Genomic DNA, 19,827 nt, shown 5'->3' with positions numbered 1-19,827 from the left:
TGAGGATGCACCGTGTTGACTGAGGATGCACCGTGTTGACTGAGGATGCACCGTGTTGACTGAGGATGCACCGTGTTGACTGAGGATGCACCGTGTTGACTGAGGATGCACCGTGTTGGCTGAGGATGCACCGTGTTGACTGAGGCTGCACCGTGTTGACTGAGGATACACCGTGTTGACTAAGGATGCACCGTGTGGACTAGGATGCACCGTGTTGACTGCGTGTTGACTGAGGATGCACCGTGTTGACTGAGGCTGCACCGTGTTGACTGAGGATGCACCGTGTTGACTGAGGATGCACCGTGTTGACTGAGGATGCACCGTGTTGACTGAGGCTGCACCGTGTTGACTGAGGAAGCACCGTGTTGACTGAGGATGCACCATGTTGATTGCGTGTTGACTGATGATGCACCGTGTTGACTGAGGCTGGCCGTGTTGACTGAGGCTGCACCGTGTTGACTGAGGCTGCACCGTGTTGACTGAGGATGCACCGTGTTGACTGCATGTTGACTGAGGATGCACCGTGTTGACTGAGGCTGCGCCGTGTTGACTGAGGATGCACCGTGTTGACTGAGGCTGCACCGTGTTGACTAAGGCTGCACCGTGTTGACTGAGGCTGCACCGTGTTGACTAAGGATGCACCGTGTTGACTGAGGCTGCGCCGTGTTGACTGAGGCTGCGCCTTGTTGACTGCGTGTTGACTGAGGCTGCACCGTGTTGACTGAGGCTGCGCCGTGTTGACTGAGGCTGCACCGTGTTGACTGAGGCTGCACCGTGTTGACTGCGTGTTGACTGAGGCTGCACCGTGTTGACTGAGGCTGCGCCGTGTTGACTGAGGCTGCGCCTTGTTGACTGCGTGTTGACTGAGGCTGCACCGTGTTGACTGAGGCTGCACCGTGTTGACTAAGGCTGCACCGTGTTGACTGAGGCTGCGCCGTGTTGACTGAGGATGCACCGTGTTGACTGAGGCTGGCCGTGTTGACTGAGGCTGCACCGTGTTGACTGCGTGTTGACTGAGGATGCACCATGTTGACTGAGGCTGCGCCGTGTTGACTGAGGCTGCGCCGTGTTGACTGAGGCTGCACCGTGTTGACTGCGTGTTGACTGAGGCTGCACCGTGTTGACTGCGTGTTGACTGAGGATGCACCTTGTTGACTGCGTGTTGACTGAGGCTGCACCGTGTTGACTGAGGCTGCGCCGTGTTGACTGAGGCTGCACCGTGTTGACTGAGGCTGCACCGTGTTGACTGCGTGTTGACTGAGGCTGCACCGTGTTGACTGAGGCTGCACCGTGTTGACTGCGTGTTGACTGAGGCTGCACCGTGTTGACTGAGGCTGCACCGTGTTGACTGCGTGTTGACTGAGGCTGCACCGTGTTGACTGCGTGTTGACTGAGGCTGCACCGTGTTGACTGAGGCTGCACCGTGTTGACTGCGTGTTGACTGAGGCTGCACCGTGTTGACTGAGGCTGCGCCGTGTTGACTGAGGCTGCGCCGTGTTGACTGAGGCTGCACCGTGTTGACTGCGTGTTGACTGAGGCTGCACCGTGTTGACTGAGGCTGCACCGTGTTGACTGCGTGTTGACTGAGGCTGCACCATGTTGACTGAGGCTGCACCGTGTGGACTGAGGCTGCACCGTGTTGACTGCGTGTTGACTGAGGCTGCACCGTGTTGACTGAGGCTGCACCGTGTTGACTGAGGCTGCACCGTGTTGACTGAGGCTGCACCGTGTTGACTGAGGCTGCGCCGTGTTGACTGAGGCTGCGCCGTGTTGACTGAGGATGCACCGTGTTGACTGCGTGTTGACTGAGGCTGCACCGTGTTGACTGAGGCTGCACCGTGTTGACTGCGTGTTGACTGAGGCTGCACCGTGTTGACTGAGGCTGCGCCGTGTTGACTGCGTGTTGACTGAGGCTGCACCGTGTTGACTGAGGCTGCGCCGTGTTGACTGAGGCTGCGCCTTGTTGACTGCGTGTTGACTGAGGCTGCACCGTGTTGACTGAGGCTGTGCCGTGTTGACTGAGGCTGCGCCTTGTTGACTGCGTGTTGACTGAGGCTGCACCGTGTTGACTGAGGCTGCACCGTGTTGACTGAGGCTGCACCGTGTTGACTGCGTGTTGACTGAGGATGCACCGTGTTGACTGCGTGTTGACTGAGGCTGCACCGTGTTGACTGCGTGTTGACTGAGGCTGCACCGTGTTTACTGAGGCTGCACCGTGTTGACTGAGGCTGCGCCGTGTTGACTGAGGCTGCACCGTGTTGACTGCGTGTTGACTGAGGCTGCACCGTGTTGACTGAGGCTGCACCGTGTTGACTGCGTGTTGACTGAGGCTGCACCGTGTTGACTGAGGCTGCACCGTGTTGACTGAGGCTGCACCGTGTTGACTGAGGCTGCACCGTGTTGACTGTGTGTTGACTGAGGATGCACCGTGTTGACTGAGGCTGCGCCTTGTTGACTGCGTGTTGACTGAGGCTGCACCATGTTGACTGAGGCTGCGCCGTGTTGACTGAGGCTGCACCGTGTTGACTGAGGATGCACCGTGTTGACTGAGGATACACCGTGTTGACTGAGGATGCACCGTGTTGACTGCGTGTTGACTGAGGATGCACCGTGTGGACTGAGGATGCACCGTGTTGACTGAGGATGCACCGTGTTGACTGCGTGTTGACTGAGGCTGCACCGTGTTGACTGAGGCTGCACCGTGTTGACTGAGGATGCACCGTGTTGACTGAGGCTGCGCCGTGTTGACTGAGGCTGCGCCGTGTTGACTGCGTGTTGACTGAGGCTGCGCCGTGTTGACTGAGGCTGCGCCGTGTTGACTGAGGCTGCACCGTGTTGACTGCGTGTTGACTGAGGCTGCACCGTGTTGACTGAGGCTGCGCCGTGTTGACTGCGTGTTGACTGAGGATGCACCGTGTTGACTGAGGATGCACCGTGTTGACTGAGGCTGCACCGTGTTGACTGAGGATGCACCATGTTGACTGCGTGTTGACTGAGGATGCACCGGGTGTAGATCAGCGCAGTGGCCAGCAGAGCAAGTGGCAGACACACTCCGGCCTGGGCTGCCTGCATGGCCGGGTCCCAGGTCCCACAGGTGTCAGACCCTCGGGGCCGACAGGAGGAGCCACTGGCTGGGAGTCACAGCCTCTGGCTCAGCCCCTGTACCTCACCACTTTGGCACCTGGGACAACAGACGAGGAGGCCAGAGAGCACCAGCCCCTCAGCCAGAAACGCTGCAGCCACTGCTCCCAACGCGAGGCTGAGAGCCCCAGTGTCCGAGGGGCAGGGCCTGGGGCATCGGGTGCCTCTTTCCAATGGATTTCCGTGCAAAGGGGGAGAGGGATTCCTCCCGCCGGGTACCCGGTTGTGCTCTTTGAATTTGTTTGTTTGTTTGTTAATCTTCACCCGAGGACATTTTTTCCATTGAGTTTTAGAGTAAAAGGGAAGGAAGGGGGACAGAAAGAGAGAGAGAGATCAACATTGATGTGAGAGAGACACACTGATTGCCTCCCGAATGCACCCCAGGGGGCAGGAGATGGAACCTGCTACCCAGGTCCGTGCCCTTGACCAGGAATTGAACCCAAGGCCCTTGGGTGCACAAGCCGACGCTTTAACCACTGAGCAACACAGGCCAGGGCTTGCTTGAAGTGTGTATCACCTTTTTTTAAAAATTGAAAACATAATTCAGAAAAACAAACCAAAACATACTCACACGAGGTCAAGAACTGCTGCTCCTTAAACTGTGTTTGCCCTGCCCTGCCCTGCCCTGCCCTGGCCTCTGTCTGCACAATGTGACACAATCAATTCGTTTGGAGAGTTCAGTCCGTTGCCCACACTTTCTCTGATCCCACAACTCAGGGCACCTCAGCCACAGGCCCTGCCATGGGGTGGAGGCGCTGGCTGACTGGATGGTGCTGGGTGTCAGGCAAACAGCTGAAAAGCCAGCCCAGGGCCCGGACGCCCTGCCGCCACGTGCCTCCCGCTCGGGGAGAGCCCTCCCACCCCGCCGCGCACTGCTGGGAGCTGCGGACCCCCAGGAGCTGTGGACCCCCGGGGAGCTGTGGATCTCCGGGAGCTGTGGACCTCCAGGAGCTGTGGATCTCTGAGAGCTGTGGATCTCCGGGAGCTGTGGACCTCCAGGAGCTGTGGATCTCCGGGAGCTGTGGATCTTGGGGGAGCTGTGGACCTCCGGGAGCTGTGGATCTTGGGGGAGCTGTGGACCTCCGGGAGCTGTGGATCTCCGGGAGCTGTGGACCCCGGGAGCTGTGGATCTTGGGGGAGCTGTGGATCTCTGGGAGCTGTGGACCTCCGGGAGCTGTGGATCTCCGGGAGCTGTGGATCTGGGGGAGCTGTGGATCTCCGGGAGCTGTGGATCTTGGGGGAGCTGTGGACCTCCGGGAGCTGTGGATCTCCGGGAGCTGTGGATCTCCGGGAGCTGTGGATCTTGGGGGAGCTGTGGATCTCCGGGAGCTGTGGATCTCCGGGAGCTGTGGATCTTGGGGGAGCTGTGGATCTCCGGGAGCTGTGGATCTCCGGGAGCTGTGGACCTCCGGGAGCTGTGGACCTCCGGGAGCTGTGGATCTCCGGGAGCTGTGGATCTTGGGGGAGCTGTGGATCTCCGGGAGCTGTGGATCTTGGGGGAGCTGTGGATCTTGGGGGAGCTGTGGATCTTGGGGGAGCTGTGGATCTTGGGGGAGCTGTGGATCTCCGGGAGCTGTGGATCTTGGGGGAGCTGTGGATCTTGGGGGAGCTGTGGATCTCCGGGAGCTGCGGACCCCCGGGAGCTGTGGATCTCCGGGGATGGTGGGAGCATGCTGCTGCTGTGGGGGAGCCTGCAGGGAGGTTGTTTTCCCTCGGTCGGCGGCACTGGGGGACGGAACCGGAGCAGGGAGGTGGGCAGGCGCGGCTGTGCAGCACCAGGGGCCGGGCCCTGCGGGACGGCTTTGGAAGGTCACGCGTGGCTGGAAGTGTCTGGGCAAACGGTGAGAGTGTTCCCCTGCGGACTCCCTGGGTGAGCCCTAAAACCCTGAGGTCTGATACCCATGATCCCAGTGCCCACAGGTTACCCCCCCCCCCAGGTTCTAAAGGCTCCCGGCCCCAGGGCAGGGTCGTTCTAACCGGATGTGTACGTGCCATGGGCCAGCACCGCGAAGGCTGCCGAGTGAGAGCAGCGCTGCCGGTGACTCATTGCAACTTCTCCCTGAGGCCCCGGCCCCCCCACCCCCCGCCCCCCCACCCCCCCGCTCCCCCACCCCCGCAGCTCTCTCTGCACCACTTCTGACACATCCCCTGTGAGTCATCCTTTTCTAAAACAAGGAAGGCCCGGCATACGTGGCTCCGTGGTTGAGTGTCAACCCGTGAACCAGGAGGTCGGGGTTCGATTCCCGGTCAGGGCACAGGCCCGGGTTGCAGGCTCGATCCCCAGGGTGGGGCGTGCAGGAGGCCGCTGATCCGTGATTCTCTCTCATCATGACGGTTCTCTGTCTGTCTCCCTCCCCTTTGCTCTCTGACATCAATAACAATATTTTTAAAAAGGATGAAAGCAATGCCCGTCCTGACACCTGACACCCCCAGGTCCCTCAGGCGTGGGGACACCCTGTAGGGCCGGCAGCACCGGGTCCAGCTCCCACAGGCTGCGTGCGGCTGCTGGTGCCGGTGCCGCTCCGCTGCCTTCCTCCTCCGCAGGCACGGGCTCCGGAGCCGTTTCAAACACGACCAAGCCGAGTGTCCTTTCGGGCTATGAAAAATTCATTTTCCTTTCAGGCTACGAGAAACCCATTTCGCGATGCTGCCGCTCGAAAGGACAGCATCGGACCGGGCCGGCTGCCTCTCGCACAGAAGAAACAGCCCCGTGGGAACGGACACCGTCTGCCCGTCGCCTGCACGCCGAGGCGGTGCCCCGTGTTTGCAGGTCTCCCCGCAGGCTGCTGTCCGGGAGCTGAGGCCACGCTGGGCACACATAACGGGCTGTTTGAGGAGCCGCCGGGCCCAGCGCGGTGCGTTCCCCGCCTCACAAATGGAGAACGTGTGAGAGCCAGCAGGGAGGAAAGAGTGCTCCCCCACCCCCCATCCCCCCCCCCCCCCCGCCCCGCTCCCGGCCGCCTGGGCAAAGATTAGAAGAAGCAGCCCAGCCGGCCTGGCTCAGAGGTTGAGCGTCACCTATGAACCAGGAGGTCATAGTTCGATTCCTGGCCAGGTCACATGCCCCAGTTGCAGGCTCGATCCTTCCTTTCTGAAATCAATTAAAATACATTTTTAAAAAAGCTGAAAAGGATCAGAACGGAGTGCGAGTCTGCCGCGGAAGGATGGGGGACGCAGGTGTTCCCAGCAGCCTCCTCTGTCTCTGCCTGAAACCAAAGATCTGCCCCTGGTTTACGTTCTTCTCGGCCCGAAGCCTGGGGCTCCCTTGGAGGCAGGAGAAGCACCCCACCCGCACCTTCCGGGGGCTGCAGGCCAGGGGCCCCCCTGCAATGGGGCGGGGACAGGCCAGGGGCCCCCCTGTGATGGGGCGGGGACAGGCCAGGGGCCCCCCTGCAATGGGGCGGGGACAGGCCAGCGGCCCCCCTGCAATGGGGCAGGGACAGGCCAGCGGCCCCCCTGCAATGGGGCGGGGACAGGCCAGCAGCCCCCCTGCAATGGGGCGGGGACAGGCCAGCAGCCCCCCTGCGATGGGGCGGGGACAGGCCAGGGGACCCCCTGCGATGGGGCGGGGACAGGCCAGGCGGCCCCCTGCAATGGGGCGGGGACAGGCCAGCAGCCCCCCTGCAATGGGGCGGGGACAGGCCAGCAGCCCCCCTGCGATGGGGCGGGAACAGGCCAGGGGACCCCCTGCAATGGGGCGGGGACAGGCCAGGGGCCCCCCGGCAATGGGGCGGGGACAGGCCAGGGGCCCCCCGGCAATGGGGCGGGGACAGGCCAGGGGCCCCCTGCGATGGGGCGGGGACAGGCCAGGGGCCCCCTGCAATGGGGCGGGGACAGGCCTGGGCCCCAGGGAGCCCAGGGGGACCATCCCCGCTCTGACATCCTCTTGCTGTTCAGGGACATGGGGTAGGACGCTGTCACCAGCCCAGGCGGGCGATGTCCTGGCACTGGGCTTAGTCGCCGAGGGGCCTGCAGGGCGTGGCCTGTCAGCAGAGAGAGGGGGTGACTGCAGAATGGAGGCGACCCTCCCTCGCTGCCCTGACGGCTCCCTCAGGGAGAAGCCGAGCTCCGGGTCTCGAGGCAGAGACAGCCCACGCGCCCCTCCGGGGACCCTTGATGACTTTGCTCCCCCAATGAGGGGAGTTCCAGCTGCTTTCGCAACGTGTCCTGGCTTCAGGGGTGGGCCATGCGGTCCATCCAGGGCACGCCCTCGGTTGCAGGGTGCTCTCTGCTCCCTGCCCCCCCGCCCCCCCCCTGTCTTCAGTCTTTGACCGGCCTCCCTCAGAGCAGCCGCTGGGTCTGACGCCGCCGCCCGCCCGCCCGCCCGGGGCAGCTCTCCGGGGACGCAGAGGACAGCCAACGCCTTCCGAAGCAAGGACGGGGTGGCATGGACTCACCTGCAAACCTCCACGCTCCCCCTCGGTCTGTCCATCAGCCATGCAGCCCCACCTCCACACGAGCCCAGTGTCCTGCCCAATGCACACGCCCCGCGCAGGTTCCAGTCCTGGTGCTGCTGTTTCTTTAAGAAGGGGCGTCCGACCTCAGTGTCACAAAAGCGAACTTCCCGGGAGTGTGCCCTGTCCGGCCCCAACCAACTGCCAGGCTGCCAGGCTGCCCCGTGAGGGTGGGAAGTGGGGGTTAGGGTTAGGGATAGGGTTAGGGTTAGGGTTAGGGTTAGGGTTAGGGATAGGGTTAGCGTTAGCGTTAGGGTTAGGGTTAGGGTTAGGGTTAGGGTTAGGGTTAGGGTTAGGGATAGGGTTAGGGATAGGGTTAGGGTTAGGGATAGGGTTAGGGTTAGGGTTAGATTAAGGTTAGGGATAGGGTTAGGATTGCGCTGGGCATCGGGCAAACAGCTTAAAAGGACTAGGGTCAGGGTCAGTGTTAGGGATAGGATTAGGGATAGGGTTAGGGTTAGGATTAGGGTTAGGGTTAGGGTTAGGGCTAGGGCTAAGGTTAGGGTTAGGGTTAGGGTTAGGGTTAGGGTTAGGGTTAGGGGTAGCGATAGGGTTCCGGTTATGGATATGGTTAGGGTTAGGGTTAGGGTTAGGGTTAGGGGTAGCGATAGGGTTCCGGTTATGGATATGGTTAGGGTTAGCATTTTGGATGGGGTTAGTGTTAGGACTAGGGTTATGTTTAGACGGTGTTTGAGGTCATGATGGAGGTGGTATTTTAATGAGGGAGGTAGTGGTGCCGTGCCACTTAGGGACAAAGGCACAAGGGAACCCAGGGAAGTGTGATAAAGTCGGGGTCCCAAAGTGAGCCATTCCTGTTACCCAGGAACAAAAAGGACACTAAGACTAACACTAAATGCAAAACCTAACTATAGCACTAAAACCAAGCCCAAACAATACCCTAACCCTATCCCTATCCCTAACCATAACCCTAGCACTAACCCTAAACCTAACCCTAGCATTAGCCGTAACGCTATCCGTAACCCTATCCCTAACCCTAACCCTAACCCTACCCCTATCCCTAACCCTACCCCTAACCCTAACCCTAACTCTAACCCTAACCCTATCCTAACCCTAACCCTATTCCTAACCCTACCCCTAACCCTAACCCTATTCCTAACCCTAACTCTAACCCTAACCCTATCCCTAACCCTAACCCTAACCCTAACCCTAACCCTGTGGCACACCTGCTGGAGGCAGACAGACCTGAGCAGAGCAGGGACGAGGGCAGGTACAGAAGGTCGCCAGGGGGCGAGCCCTGGGTGCTAGCAAGGGGCAATCCCCTGTAGGTGGGACCTGGCCCCCAGGGTGGCCTTTCCTCCCCTAGCGTATCCCCGACCCCTGACCTTTCCTCCCGAGAGAACTCTAGGCTCAGCTGTAGTTCAGCTCCAGGCCCAGATGGGCCACAAAACCAGCCACGGCGGAGGTCAGGGCCAGCTGCCTGGAATAATGACCCCTGCCCCGCCGCCAATCAATCAGGGGGACCCGGACCCTGAGAGGCCACACCTGGAAAGCTGCGGAATGTTCCATTGATTCTTCCCCTGGGGCCTCCCGACCGCCCCCCCTTAAAGCCCTCAGGACCGGGACCCAGTGCCCTCCCTCCCGGAGCAGGTCCACGCCTCTCCCCTCCCCCTCCCTATGCCCCGCCCCCGCACCCGCTGACGTGGAAGCAGCGTGTGTCTATCACTGTGCTCCTTCCCAACCCCACAGCCCACTCTGCTTCCTCCGCCTCCCTCCCCTATCAGCAGTGGGCTTCCCGTAACCCCCTCGGGTCTCCTCCTTCGACTGTAACCTGTAACGTACAAACCAGGTGAACCCGCCGTCCCCGGAGCACTCTCCCCGCCCGTCAGAGCCTGCCTCCCGCCCATTGCCCCCAGTTTGGCTCAAATAAACTCACAGCCGATCTTCACGGGTGTGACTGCTTCTTAGTGAACACCACCCTCACCCCTCACACTCACAGGCATCGGGGAGGAACAGGGCTGAGGAGGGGGGAGGGGTGGCAGCTCCCCCCGCCCCCGGGCCTCCGTCACGGAGAGTCACCCCGGCTTCCTGCTTCTGTGAGGGAATAAACCAGAACACGAAGCACGGCGCTCCTTACAGCGCTGCTGTCACCCTGACCCGTTCCAGCCCCTCAGGCGCCGGCGCCAGGCCCCTGAATGGAGGGGCGCCCAGGAGCCGAGGTTGCTGGGACCCTGTTATAAGGGTGCATTAAAAGGGCATGAACAGCATGGCCCCGATGGAGGGAACAGAAGGGCGAGAAGAGCCGTAGGAAAAGGCTATAAAGAAACACACCGAGCCCTCGCTAGTGTGGCTCAGTGGATGGAGCGTCGGCCTGTGGACGGAAGGGTCCCGGGTTCGATTCCGGTCAACGGCACGCACCGTGGTTGCAGGCTCTGTCCCAGCCCAGGTCGGGGGCGGGTGGGAGGCCACCAGTCGATGTGTCTCTACATCGGTGCTTCTCCCTCTGTCTCCCTCCCTCCCACTCTCTCTGAAGATCAGTGGGGACACATCCTCGGATGGAGAGGAACAAAACTGAAAGAACGACACGCAGGAACGCTCGGCGAGGCCCCCGGCGCCCGGGGCCGAGGCCTCAGGCGTGTGCACAGGCGGCTGTGGAGCGGGGCCTGGCTGCACGCGCTGTCCCGGCCCTTCAGCCTCTGCTCGTCTGAAGCGCACACGGGTCCCCAGGTCCCTCCTGCCCGGGAGGCCCTGCCTCGCCCGGGGTGCCCGGACAGACGCAGCAGCTGGGACGCCGGCACGCCGAGTGTCAGCCACCAGCTCTGCTGCGCGTGGACCTGTGTGGCACTCGGGGTCAGGGTCAGACAAGGGCCTTTCTGGCCGAGGGAGTGCCCGGGGGTGCCCAGTGACTCCCCGAAACCCCCTCCCCGTGGGCTTGAGGATGCTGCTGATGCTCAGGCTGGAAGGTGATGGGCAGAGGGCACCCCCCAACGCCCCCAGGCCTGGCGGGCAGGTGCTCAGGCCGGGACACCTGGTGAAGGTAGGAGGGGACCTCCCTTTGCCCAGAGGTGTCCTGACCCAGCCTGGCTCTGACTCAAGCGGGGAGCAGGGGGGCAGGGTGCAAGGAGCCAGTTGCCCTCCCGGGAAGCCTCGGGGTCAAGGCTGGTTCTCTGTCGTGTGTGTGTGTGTGTGTGTGTGTGTGTGTGTGTGTGTGTGAGCGCGCGCCTCAGCGGGGATTTCTGCGATAGAAGCGGCTAGATTCCCCGGGGAGGAGAGGAGAGGGAAGAACAAGAGGCAAGGAGAAAATTGGGGGTGGGAGAGACAGATGGAGACGCAGCAGTGGGAGAGAGAGAGAAGCACAGCAGAGGAGAGAGAGAGAGAGAGAGAGAGAGAGAGAGAGAGAGAGAGAGAGAGAGAGGTGGAGGGAGAGCAGACCGGGAGAGCGAGCCAGCCCAGCGGAGAGCGGGAGGAAGAGAAGGGCCAGGAGCGGAGGGTGCGCAGCGGAGACCGGGATGGGGTGAGGGCCGAGGAGGCAGACAGCGCGCGGGGGCGCAGGCGCCCGCGATCCAGGATCCGAGCGCGGAAAGCTCCGGGCCGGCGGCGCCCCCCGCGCTTGCCCGGGAGGAGGCGCGGGCTCCAGAGGAGCTGCGCGCCCAGGCGCTCGCCGGGCCGGGGAGGCGGCGCGGGGCCGGGGCGGCGGCGCCCTCCCGGGCACCATGGCGGCGGGGACCGGGGGTCGCCGGGCGCCGGGCGGCGGGCGCTGAGCGCGCGGCGGGCGGCGGGCGCGCACCATGGACTCGTGGGACGCGGGGCTGGCGGGGCTGCTGGCCGGCACCATGGGCGTGTCGCTGCTGTCCAACGCGCTGGTGCTGATCTGCCTGCTGCACAGCGCCGCCCTCCGCCGCCCGGCGCCCGCGCTCTTCACGCTCAACCTCACGTGCGGGAACCTGCTGAGCACCGCGGTCAACATGCCGCTCACGCTGGCCGGCGTCGTGGCGCAGCGCCAGCCCGCGGGCGACCGCCTGTGCCGCCTGGCCGCCTTCCTGGACACCTTCCTGGCCAGCAACGCCATGCTCAGCATGGCCGCGCTCAGCATCGACCGCTGGGTGGCCGTGGTCTTCCCGCTGAGCTACCGCGCCCGGATGCGGCCCCGCGACGCCGCGCTCATGGTGGCCTACACGTGGCTGCACGCGCTGGCCTTCCCCGCCGTGGCGCTCGCGCTGTCCTGGCTCGGCTTCCACCCGCCCTACGCGTCCTGCACGCTGCGCAGCCGGCGCCCCGACCCGCGCTTCGCCGTCTTCTCCGGCGCCTTCCACGCGCTCAGCTTCCTGCTCGCCCTGCTCGTGCTCTGCGGCACGTACCTCAAGGTGCTGCGCGTGGCGCGCGCCCACTGCCGGCGCATCGACGTGATCACCATGCAGACGCTGGTCCTGCTCGTGGACATCCACCCCAGGTGAGGGCAGGCGAGGGCAGGCGAGGGCAGGGGGGGGGCGGGGGGGGAGGGGTCTTGGTGGGGGAGAGGGCACCCACGCCTCCTCCACGCTCCAGGGTGCGGCCTTGGAGACGCCTTCCCACCGAGTCTCCTGTCCTCTCGGGAAGAGGTGGGGGTGGGGGTGGGGGAGGCGAGGCTGCAGGTCGCAGGGCAGGTGCCCAGAGCGCAGGGTCCGCACAGCGGGCCTCCCGGAGTGGGCAGCAGGGGCGGGCTTTGCGGCACCAGGTGGGAACCAGTCAGAGCGCAGACCTGCTCCTGTGTGTGCGGCTGGCACCTCCCACGGCGCCCGGAGGCCTGTGAAGGGCTCTGGGGCCCGGACAGGGTCGCCTGGACGGTCGGGGGGCTCCTTAGGGTCCTCACACCGGAACCAGCTGCGCTTCCCGGCTGTCCTTTCTCTGGGGCCTGCGCTGCGTGTGTGTGTGTGTGTGTGTGTGTGTGTGTGTGTGAGAGAGAGAGAGAGAGGGGGGGGGCAGGGGGAATCCAGGCTGCACCCCCTGCCGGTCCTTAAGGGGCACCTGAGAGGCGCCGAGGATTCGGGGAGGACCCTGTCCTGCCCCTCCCCGGTGCTGCCTGTGCCTCTGGACTCGGAGCTGATGGCCCTGCAGGGAGTGTCACCCTGCGTTCCCACCACCCGCACCCTCACCCGCACCCTCACCCGCACCCTCACCCGCACCCTCACCTGCACCCTCACCTGCAGCAGTCTTTCAGGAAGACAGCTCGGGGGTACAGGTGGGGGTCCCCCTGGGAACTCCTGCTCTTCCCTGAGACTCCCCTAGAGAGAAGGGGGGCACTTGGCTAAGGCAGCCTGAGCTCACCTAGGCTTTGCTTACGGACGAGGAAGGGGTGAGCAGGAGGGGCAAGAAGGAAGGGGGAAGAGGGAGGGAGAGGAAGGAGGAGGGAGGAGAGGATGGAGGAGGGAGGGGAGGGAGAGGAGGGAGGGGAGAGGAGGAGGGAGAGGAGGGAAGAGGGAGAGGAAGGAGGAGAGGATAGAGGAGGGAGGAGGGAGAGGAGGGAGAGGAGGGGAGAGGAAGGAGAGGAGGGAGGAGAGGATGGAGGAGGGAGAGGAGGGAGGGGAGGGAGGGGAGAGGAGGAGGACGGAGAGGAGGGAGGAGGGAGAGGAAGGAGGAGGGAGGAGAGGATGGAGGAGGGAGGGGAGGGAGAGGGGAGGGGGAAGGAGAGGAGGAGGGAGAGGAAGAGGGAGAGGAGGGAGGGAAGGGAGGAGGGAGAGGAGGGAAGAGGGGGGAGGAGGGAGGGGAGGGAGGGGAAAGGAGGAGGGAGAGGAGTGAAGGGAGAGGAGGGAAGAGCGGGGAGGAGGGCGGGGAGAGGAAATGCGGGCAGGTTTCTGTGGACTCTGCTACTCTGTATCCATTGTCCTGGGGGAGGGCGGCTGCCAGGACCCTCAATGGGGGGCTTTGGCTTCTGGACAGTGAGGCGGGCGGAGAGCACCGATGGGGGAGGCTGGGGTCAGGGGGGAGCTCCCTGAGGTGTGTCCCCACCCCACCCCTAGAAGCAGGCTCCTGGTTGAGGGAGACAGACGGAGGGTCTCTGAGCAAAGGCCCCTCCCGTGCCGAGAGGTTCCTGCCCAGGAGCCTCAAAGACAGGTGTGAGCTCCCCGTCTCCGGGGCATGGCGTGTGCTCCTCCCCTGGGAACCGCCTCCTCGTCAGATGCTGACCAACACATGAAGGCTCGTCATCCTCTTCCCACAGAATCACATACATACGTGTACATACGTGCATGTGCGTGACCAGCCGCACGTGGACAGCAGGGCGTAGGAAGCCACGTACACACATGTGTGAATGTCACACGTAATCCCACATGTTCACATGTGAACCGCATGTGCACAGGCCCCCTGCACGCACACTGAGACGGGGAAACGGGCTGGCTCGTTGCACGTGTCCACGCGTGGCTCGCGGCCCCTGCAGGGTGGCGTCTTTTTGCCCGCAGCTCCGGCAGGGCTGCGGCTTTGGGACGGAGGGCGCGGGCGGAGGGTGTGGCGGATGGCGGCCCGCTCACTGCGCAGCGCCAGTTGCCTGGTGAGAGGGCCAGCTGTGAGTCAGTGGACGCAGGTTCAAGTCCCGTCTCCACTTCCCGCTGAGCGAGTTCGCCGGCCGCTCGAGCTCAGGGTCTGCATGTGAAACAGGCCGGTGACGCTGGCAGGCAGCTCGCCCCGGGGCGGCCACACGCACGGGGACCGGCGGCGCCCCCTGGGCAGGACCGGTTCTGGGCAGCCAGGAAGCAGAGAGCGTGCGTAGAGGGCGCGCCCTCGGGCTGTGCCGGCCGGTCCAGCGAGTGGTGAGTTGTCCTTTGCACCTGCTCCTATGTGGTGCTAACAGCTTCACGCATCGAACAAATTTTTAAAAAACATTTTTATTGGTTTCAGAGAGGGAAGAAGAGGGAGAGGTAGAAACATCACTGATGAGAGTCACCGGTCGGCTGCCTCCTGCACGCCCCACACTGGGGATCGAGCTCACAACCGGGGCCTGTGCCCTGACCGGGAATTGAACCTGGGACCCTCAGCCCCCAGGCCGACGCTCTGTCCACGGAGCCAACCAGCCAGGGCTGCACCAGCCACACGTCGTGCACCTGTGTGCTGCGTGCATTCAGGTCCCGCCACAGCCTCTGTGCACCGTGTCAGACGGCTGTCCCATGTTACAGCTGGTGGCCCTGAGGCCGGTGATGTCACAGCCTGCGCGGCCACACAGCCAGGCCAGGCCAGGCCTCGGGTCTCCTCGGGTCTCCTGCACTCACGGCCGCCGCCTGTGCTCGGGGACGGTGGCCCGTGACCGGCAGCGCCCTGAGCCGCCTGTCCCCTCTCCCGTGCAGCGTGCGGGAGCGCTGCCTGGAGGAGCAGCGGCGGAGGCGCCAGCGGGCCACCAGGAAGATCAGCACCTTCATAGGGACCTTCCTCCTGTGCTTCGCGCCCTACGTCCTCACCAGGTGAGCCGGGCGCCCGGCGCGCGGCGGGCGGTGCGGGGCTTCGGGGAGCGCAGCAGGCCCACGTGACCTTCCGCAGGCTCGGCCGCTCGGCCACACGCCTCTCCAGACGTGCGTGGGGGTGAGCGTGAACTGGACAGGTCCGACGAGAAGGAGGGCGCACGCCTTTTCTCCGCGGCCCTGGATCCTCCCGGACTAAACTCAGGGCTGAGAGGGCGGCAGCGTCTCTCCGGCTCGATTCCCAAACCTCCTCCCTCTAACCCTTCATCCCGGGGCGCCCGCAGGAGGCCCCCGGAGAGGGGAGGGGGGAGAAGGGGAGGCCCCTGGGCACCCTGCCCAGCCAGGTGGCCACCGGCCCTCCGCCCGGGACTCAGCCGGCTCCCAGCCCGGGGTGGCCTCGCACACGCCCGCACCAGGCCCTCCGAGTCCGCTCTCCTCCCAGAGGCGGCGCTGTGCCCACGCCAACCCGAGCAGACAGCGCCTCCTCTGCGGAGACTGAGCAGCTGCTGGGGTGTCACCTACCCTCACTGAGCCCCCAGCGCCCGGGACTCCCTCTCCAGGGCCCCGTGCAGCCCCTCCCCCCGCCTCATGGAGGAGCTCTGGGCGCGTCCCTAAGAGTGTGGTCCATGTTGGGATGGCTGGGGGCTGGGGGACGGGGGGCGGGGGGCGGGGGGTGGGGGGTTGGCGGGGCTGGGGGGCGGGGGGTGGGGGGCGGAGCTGGTGGAATTGGCTTGACGCCTGCCACCCCTTGGAGCTGACAGGACGAGCAGCCAGCTGGGAAGGGCCCCCTCGTTGTCCCCCGTGTGTCCCCCTCTGCCCGGCAGCCTTCTCGGGGGGCGTCATTCCGGGTCAGTCAGGAACCTCTCAAGCCCTCGCATGGCTCCCGAGCCTCCCGCCGTTACCCCGTTAGAGGAGAACATGGCTCTCTCTCTTTTCTTAAGAATCTTTTCTTTTAAAAAAATATGTTTATTGATTTCAGAGAGGGAAGGGAGAGGGAGAGGGAGAGAAGGAGAGAGAGAGAAACATCAATGAGAGAGAATCATGGATCGGCTGCCTCCTGCACGCCCCACACGGGATGGAGCCCTGATCCCGGGCCTGGGCCCTGACCGGGAATCGAACCCTGACCTCCTGGTTCCCAGGTGGACGCTCAGCCCCTGAGCCGCGCCGGCGGCAGAAGGTGAGGCCTTTCTCGCTGCCTGTCACTCTCTGGCCCCCGTGACGCACCAGGAGGCGCCGTCAGTACCTGCTCGCACTAAGTCCAGCCTCCCGGAGGGTGAGGGCCGGCACCCGCACTTACCGAGGTTCAGAGGCGAGAGGGGTTCCCGAGGACGTGGGGGCAGCGGCTGGCAGCACCAGGGTGGAAGGTCGGGTCCGCCCGTTGGCTATTTTAGCCTCGCAGCCAGGCGGCGTTTCCAGAGCGTGCGGACCGGGCGTGGACGTGCAGAGACGCCGCTGCAGGCTGACCCCTGCGCCCTGCACCCCAGGCGGGGGTGTGCCTCCTTCCTCTGGACGAGGGGGGCTCGCCAGGCGTCACCTCTGGTCCCCACCTGGTGACCTGGCACGGGGCTCAGAGGCGGCTGGTAACCGCGCCCCTTTTCTACCGTCATTCGTGCTGGGGATGTCCCATGGCCAAGGGCGCCAGCACGAGAGCGGAGTGCATGGCATCGCGTGGGGACAGCTCGTGCCCACGGCGGGGTGCCCTGCCTCCACCCGCGCCCGCTCCCCTGGGGTTGCTGGGCGGGTCCCAGAAGGACCCTCAGACAGTGCCCCTGTGACACAAGCCGCCTCTTCCCTCGGCCCCCCTGGGACCAGGGTCGCTCCAGGGCACCCCGACTGCCGCTCTGGCACGCGTCTCCAAACCCGCCTGGGAAGAGGCCCCCTGGGCCGGCAGCTAGCCTGGGGCCACATGACAGGCCGGCAGCTAGCCGGGGTCACGGGGCAGGCCCGTGGCAGAGTGGGAGCCAATGGCCGGGACACGATTCGCGCTCGGCCATTTCTGGATGATCTTGGGTTCCAGAGTCGCACAGACCTGGGTTCCAGTCCCAACGTGACAACTGGCTGGTCACGTGACCTGGGGCCAAGGACTTCACCTCCTTGGACATCGACCTCCTCACGTGTGAGACGGAGGCTGCCCGGTCGCCCGGGGCTCCGTGAAGCCGCGCGTGGGGAGGGCGCGGTTGGGGCAGGACCTGGAGTGAAACAGTCGCCTGTCAGGATGTCACTGCTGAGGATCCTGGCGGTTATTGTTCCCGGGAGGCGGTCCTGGAGAACTCGAGGCTCGTCCGGGAAGCTGGGGGGGGCTCCGAGGGCTCAGATGGGGGAGGAGGATTGGGGGGGGCCTGTGCGGGCTGTGACCTGTGACCTTCCCGCGCCCTCTCTCCGCAGGCTGGTGGAGCTGTCCACCACGGCGCCCATCGCCGCGCACTGGGGGGTGCTGTCCAAGTGCTTGGCCTACAGCAAGGCCGCGTCCGACCCCTTCGTGTACTCGCTGCTGCGCCACCAGTACCGCCAGAGCTGCAAGGAGATCCTGGCCCGGCTCTTCCACCGGCGCGCCCTGCGCTCCTCCGGCCTGGCCGGCGGCTCCCACAGCCAGAACACCCTGCCCGTCGCCGAGTGAGGGGCGCCTCCTGCTGGACACGGGGAGGCGGGGCCCCGGGCAGATGCCGCCGGGGCAGCCAGCGATCCCGGCCGGCTCGGGGCGGTGAGGCTGCGTCCTGCTGCTCCGGGCGGGCTGCTGGGCGGCCCTGTTGTCGCCGAAGGACGACCGTGCGATGAGCTGCCCCGAGCTCCTCGAGGCGCCAGCGGCTCCCGGAGGGACAGTCGTGACCAAGGACACGGCGCGGGGGCAGGGGGGGCCGCGGGGGGTCCGCCCGCCCCTACGCCCTGCCGCTGGCTCCGGGCTGCCGGGAGTGGTGGCTGCCACGGGACACGGCCATGCTGGGCGTGCAGACGGCCGTGGCCGTGGCTGCTCTTCCCCACGCCACAGTGGTGGCTGCTTTAACCCAGACGTGACTCGGCGGGTCTAACCGCCGTGTGCTGGGCTGGGACGCCCTGGTCCTGTGGCCCCGGCGGCGGGGGCGGGGGGGGGCGGGGGGGGTGAACACCCACTGGCTCCCCTGTCGATGGCCGTGGACCGACCGTAGAAACACAGTGGATTCAGCGTGTGTCCGTCCCCCCCGCCCCCACCCAAAGCGAACACGTGCGTGCCGACAATCGAGGTTCGAAGATGGTCAAAGGGGCCGGGAAGACAGGACTCTGTCCTTTGGGGTCTGACCCTGACGTGACCTGCTTCCGGCTCACGTGCCGGGTGTCGGCGCCAAGGAGCGGCGCCGGAAGGGGGCTGGCTGGGCCCCACCCACCTGCGGCCGGACTTGCAGGCGCCTTTGGCCGCGTCCGGCACGTCGCGTCTGGCACGTCCTCCGAGGTCCACGGGCAAGAACTGACCGCGCAGGGTTCTGGCCCGACTTCAAGGCGCGGGCCTCCGTGACGCTCATTTCCCAAGTCCGTCGGCAGAAAGCGCGGGCTGCCCAGGGGGCAAGCGTGTGCCCTGGGCCCGTGGTCGGCAAACCGTGGCTCTCGAGCCACATGCGGCTCTTTGGCCCCTTGAGTGTGGCTCTTCCACAAAATTCCACGGCCTGGGCGAGTCTATGTTGAAGAAGTGGCGTTAGAAGAAGTTTAAGTTTAAAAAATGTGGCTCTCAGAAGAAATTTCAGTCGTTGTACCGTGGATGTTTGGCTCTGTGGACTCATGAGTTTGCCGACCACGGGCCTGGGCGGTCGGCGGGAGGGGGACGTTTTTATTGAAAATCCTAGCGATGGTGCCTCTTCCAGCCCCTGAGCAGCCCCGTGGGTTCAGTCAAAACCAGGGTGAGCGGACCGAGCTCTCTGCCCACCCGTCGTGGTCACCGTTCCAAACCAGTGCTGCCGCCCAGAGCCGCCGCCCGCCCGTCCGTCCTCTGCGTGAGCCCTGCCGGGGGGAGGACGGGAGGCGCAGCTCCCTCTCGGCCAGCTCCATGGTCTCGCCGAGGGGAGGCCGCGGTCCAGCAGGGACCCCCGCGGGGAGGAGCCGTCGGTGTCCGGGCCCGGGTCCCAGCGCTGAGGACGGGCCGTGCTGTGTGTCTGCTTGAAAGATCCTCATTAAACTTAGCTTTGCACTTTCAACACGAGTCACGGAGCCCCGCCTCGCCTCGCTCCAGGGTTTCCATGGAGACCAGAATAGCGGCAGGGGCAGCTGCCAGCCCCCCTTCCAGGGCCAGGTGGGGTGTGCTGCCCGGAGGAGCGGGCAGAGCAGGTCCCTCCCGGCCCGCGTTCAGGGTCGTGACCTTGGTCACTTGGAATCAGCCACGAGGGGGACGTTTATTCCAGGAAAATCTGCAGCTGCTACCAGTGAGGTCTGTTCTCCACGGAGAGCTGGCGTTGACCGGCCGCCGCACGCCGCACGCCACACGCCACCGCGCGGGCAGGCCTCCGAGCGTCACCGAAGCGAAGGCGCTGTCTCCTCGCGCACGTGGCCGCCGAGTTTGAGTGGCCGCCGCTGTGTGCTTCTGTGGCGGTTTCCTAGCGACCGCAGCTGCTCCCCGTCCAAGGTCGCGGCACCAGACGTGCCAGAGAGGTGGAGAGCCCGGTGGAGAGCCCGGTGGAGAGCCCGGTGGAGCCGACCACACGCAGGACTCTCCGAACTGGGCGACCCGGTGCGTGAGGTCAGGGGCAGTCACGTTCAAGCAGGAAAACGTGTTTCTTACCAAAGTCAGATCCGCCCTGCCCGCCCCTCCTCCCGCTCCTCCGTGGACGGCGCTGAGGCAGCCGGCCCTTCACCTCGCCGTAGCCCGGAAGCAGGGCCCCTCGCCCGAC

At 64.9% G+C, this 19,827-nt stretch overlaps 1 protein-coding gene across 1 annotated transcript; it reads left to right on the top strand.

Annotated features, from left to right (window-relative positions):
• The first annotated feature begins 11,341 nt into the window (after positions 1-11,341).
• Positions 11,342-17,594, top strand: GPR26 (G protein-coupled receptor 26). Its single transcript, XM_008156145.3, has 3 exons — positions 11,342-12,003; positions 14,867-14,980; positions 17,363-17,594. The coding sequence occupies exons 1-3, from the start codon at positions 11,342-11,344 to the stop codon at positions 17,592-17,594; spliced, it is 1,008 nt and encodes a 335-aa protein (XP_008154367.1).
• The last annotated feature ends 2,233 nt before the right edge of the window (positions 17,595-19,827 follow it).

The sequence above is a fragment of the Eptesicus fuscus genome, chromosome 17 (assembly GCF_027574615.1).
Source record: "Eptesicus fuscus isolate TK198812 chromosome 17, DD_ASM_mEF_20220401, whole genome shotgun sequence".
In the NCBI taxonomy this organism is placed as follows: domain Eukaryota; kingdom Metazoa; phylum Chordata; class Mammalia; order Chiroptera; family Vespertilionidae; genus Eptesicus; species Eptesicus fuscus.
Note: the sequence above shows the minus strand (reverse complement) of the source record. Positions and strands in the feature narration are given on the sequence as shown.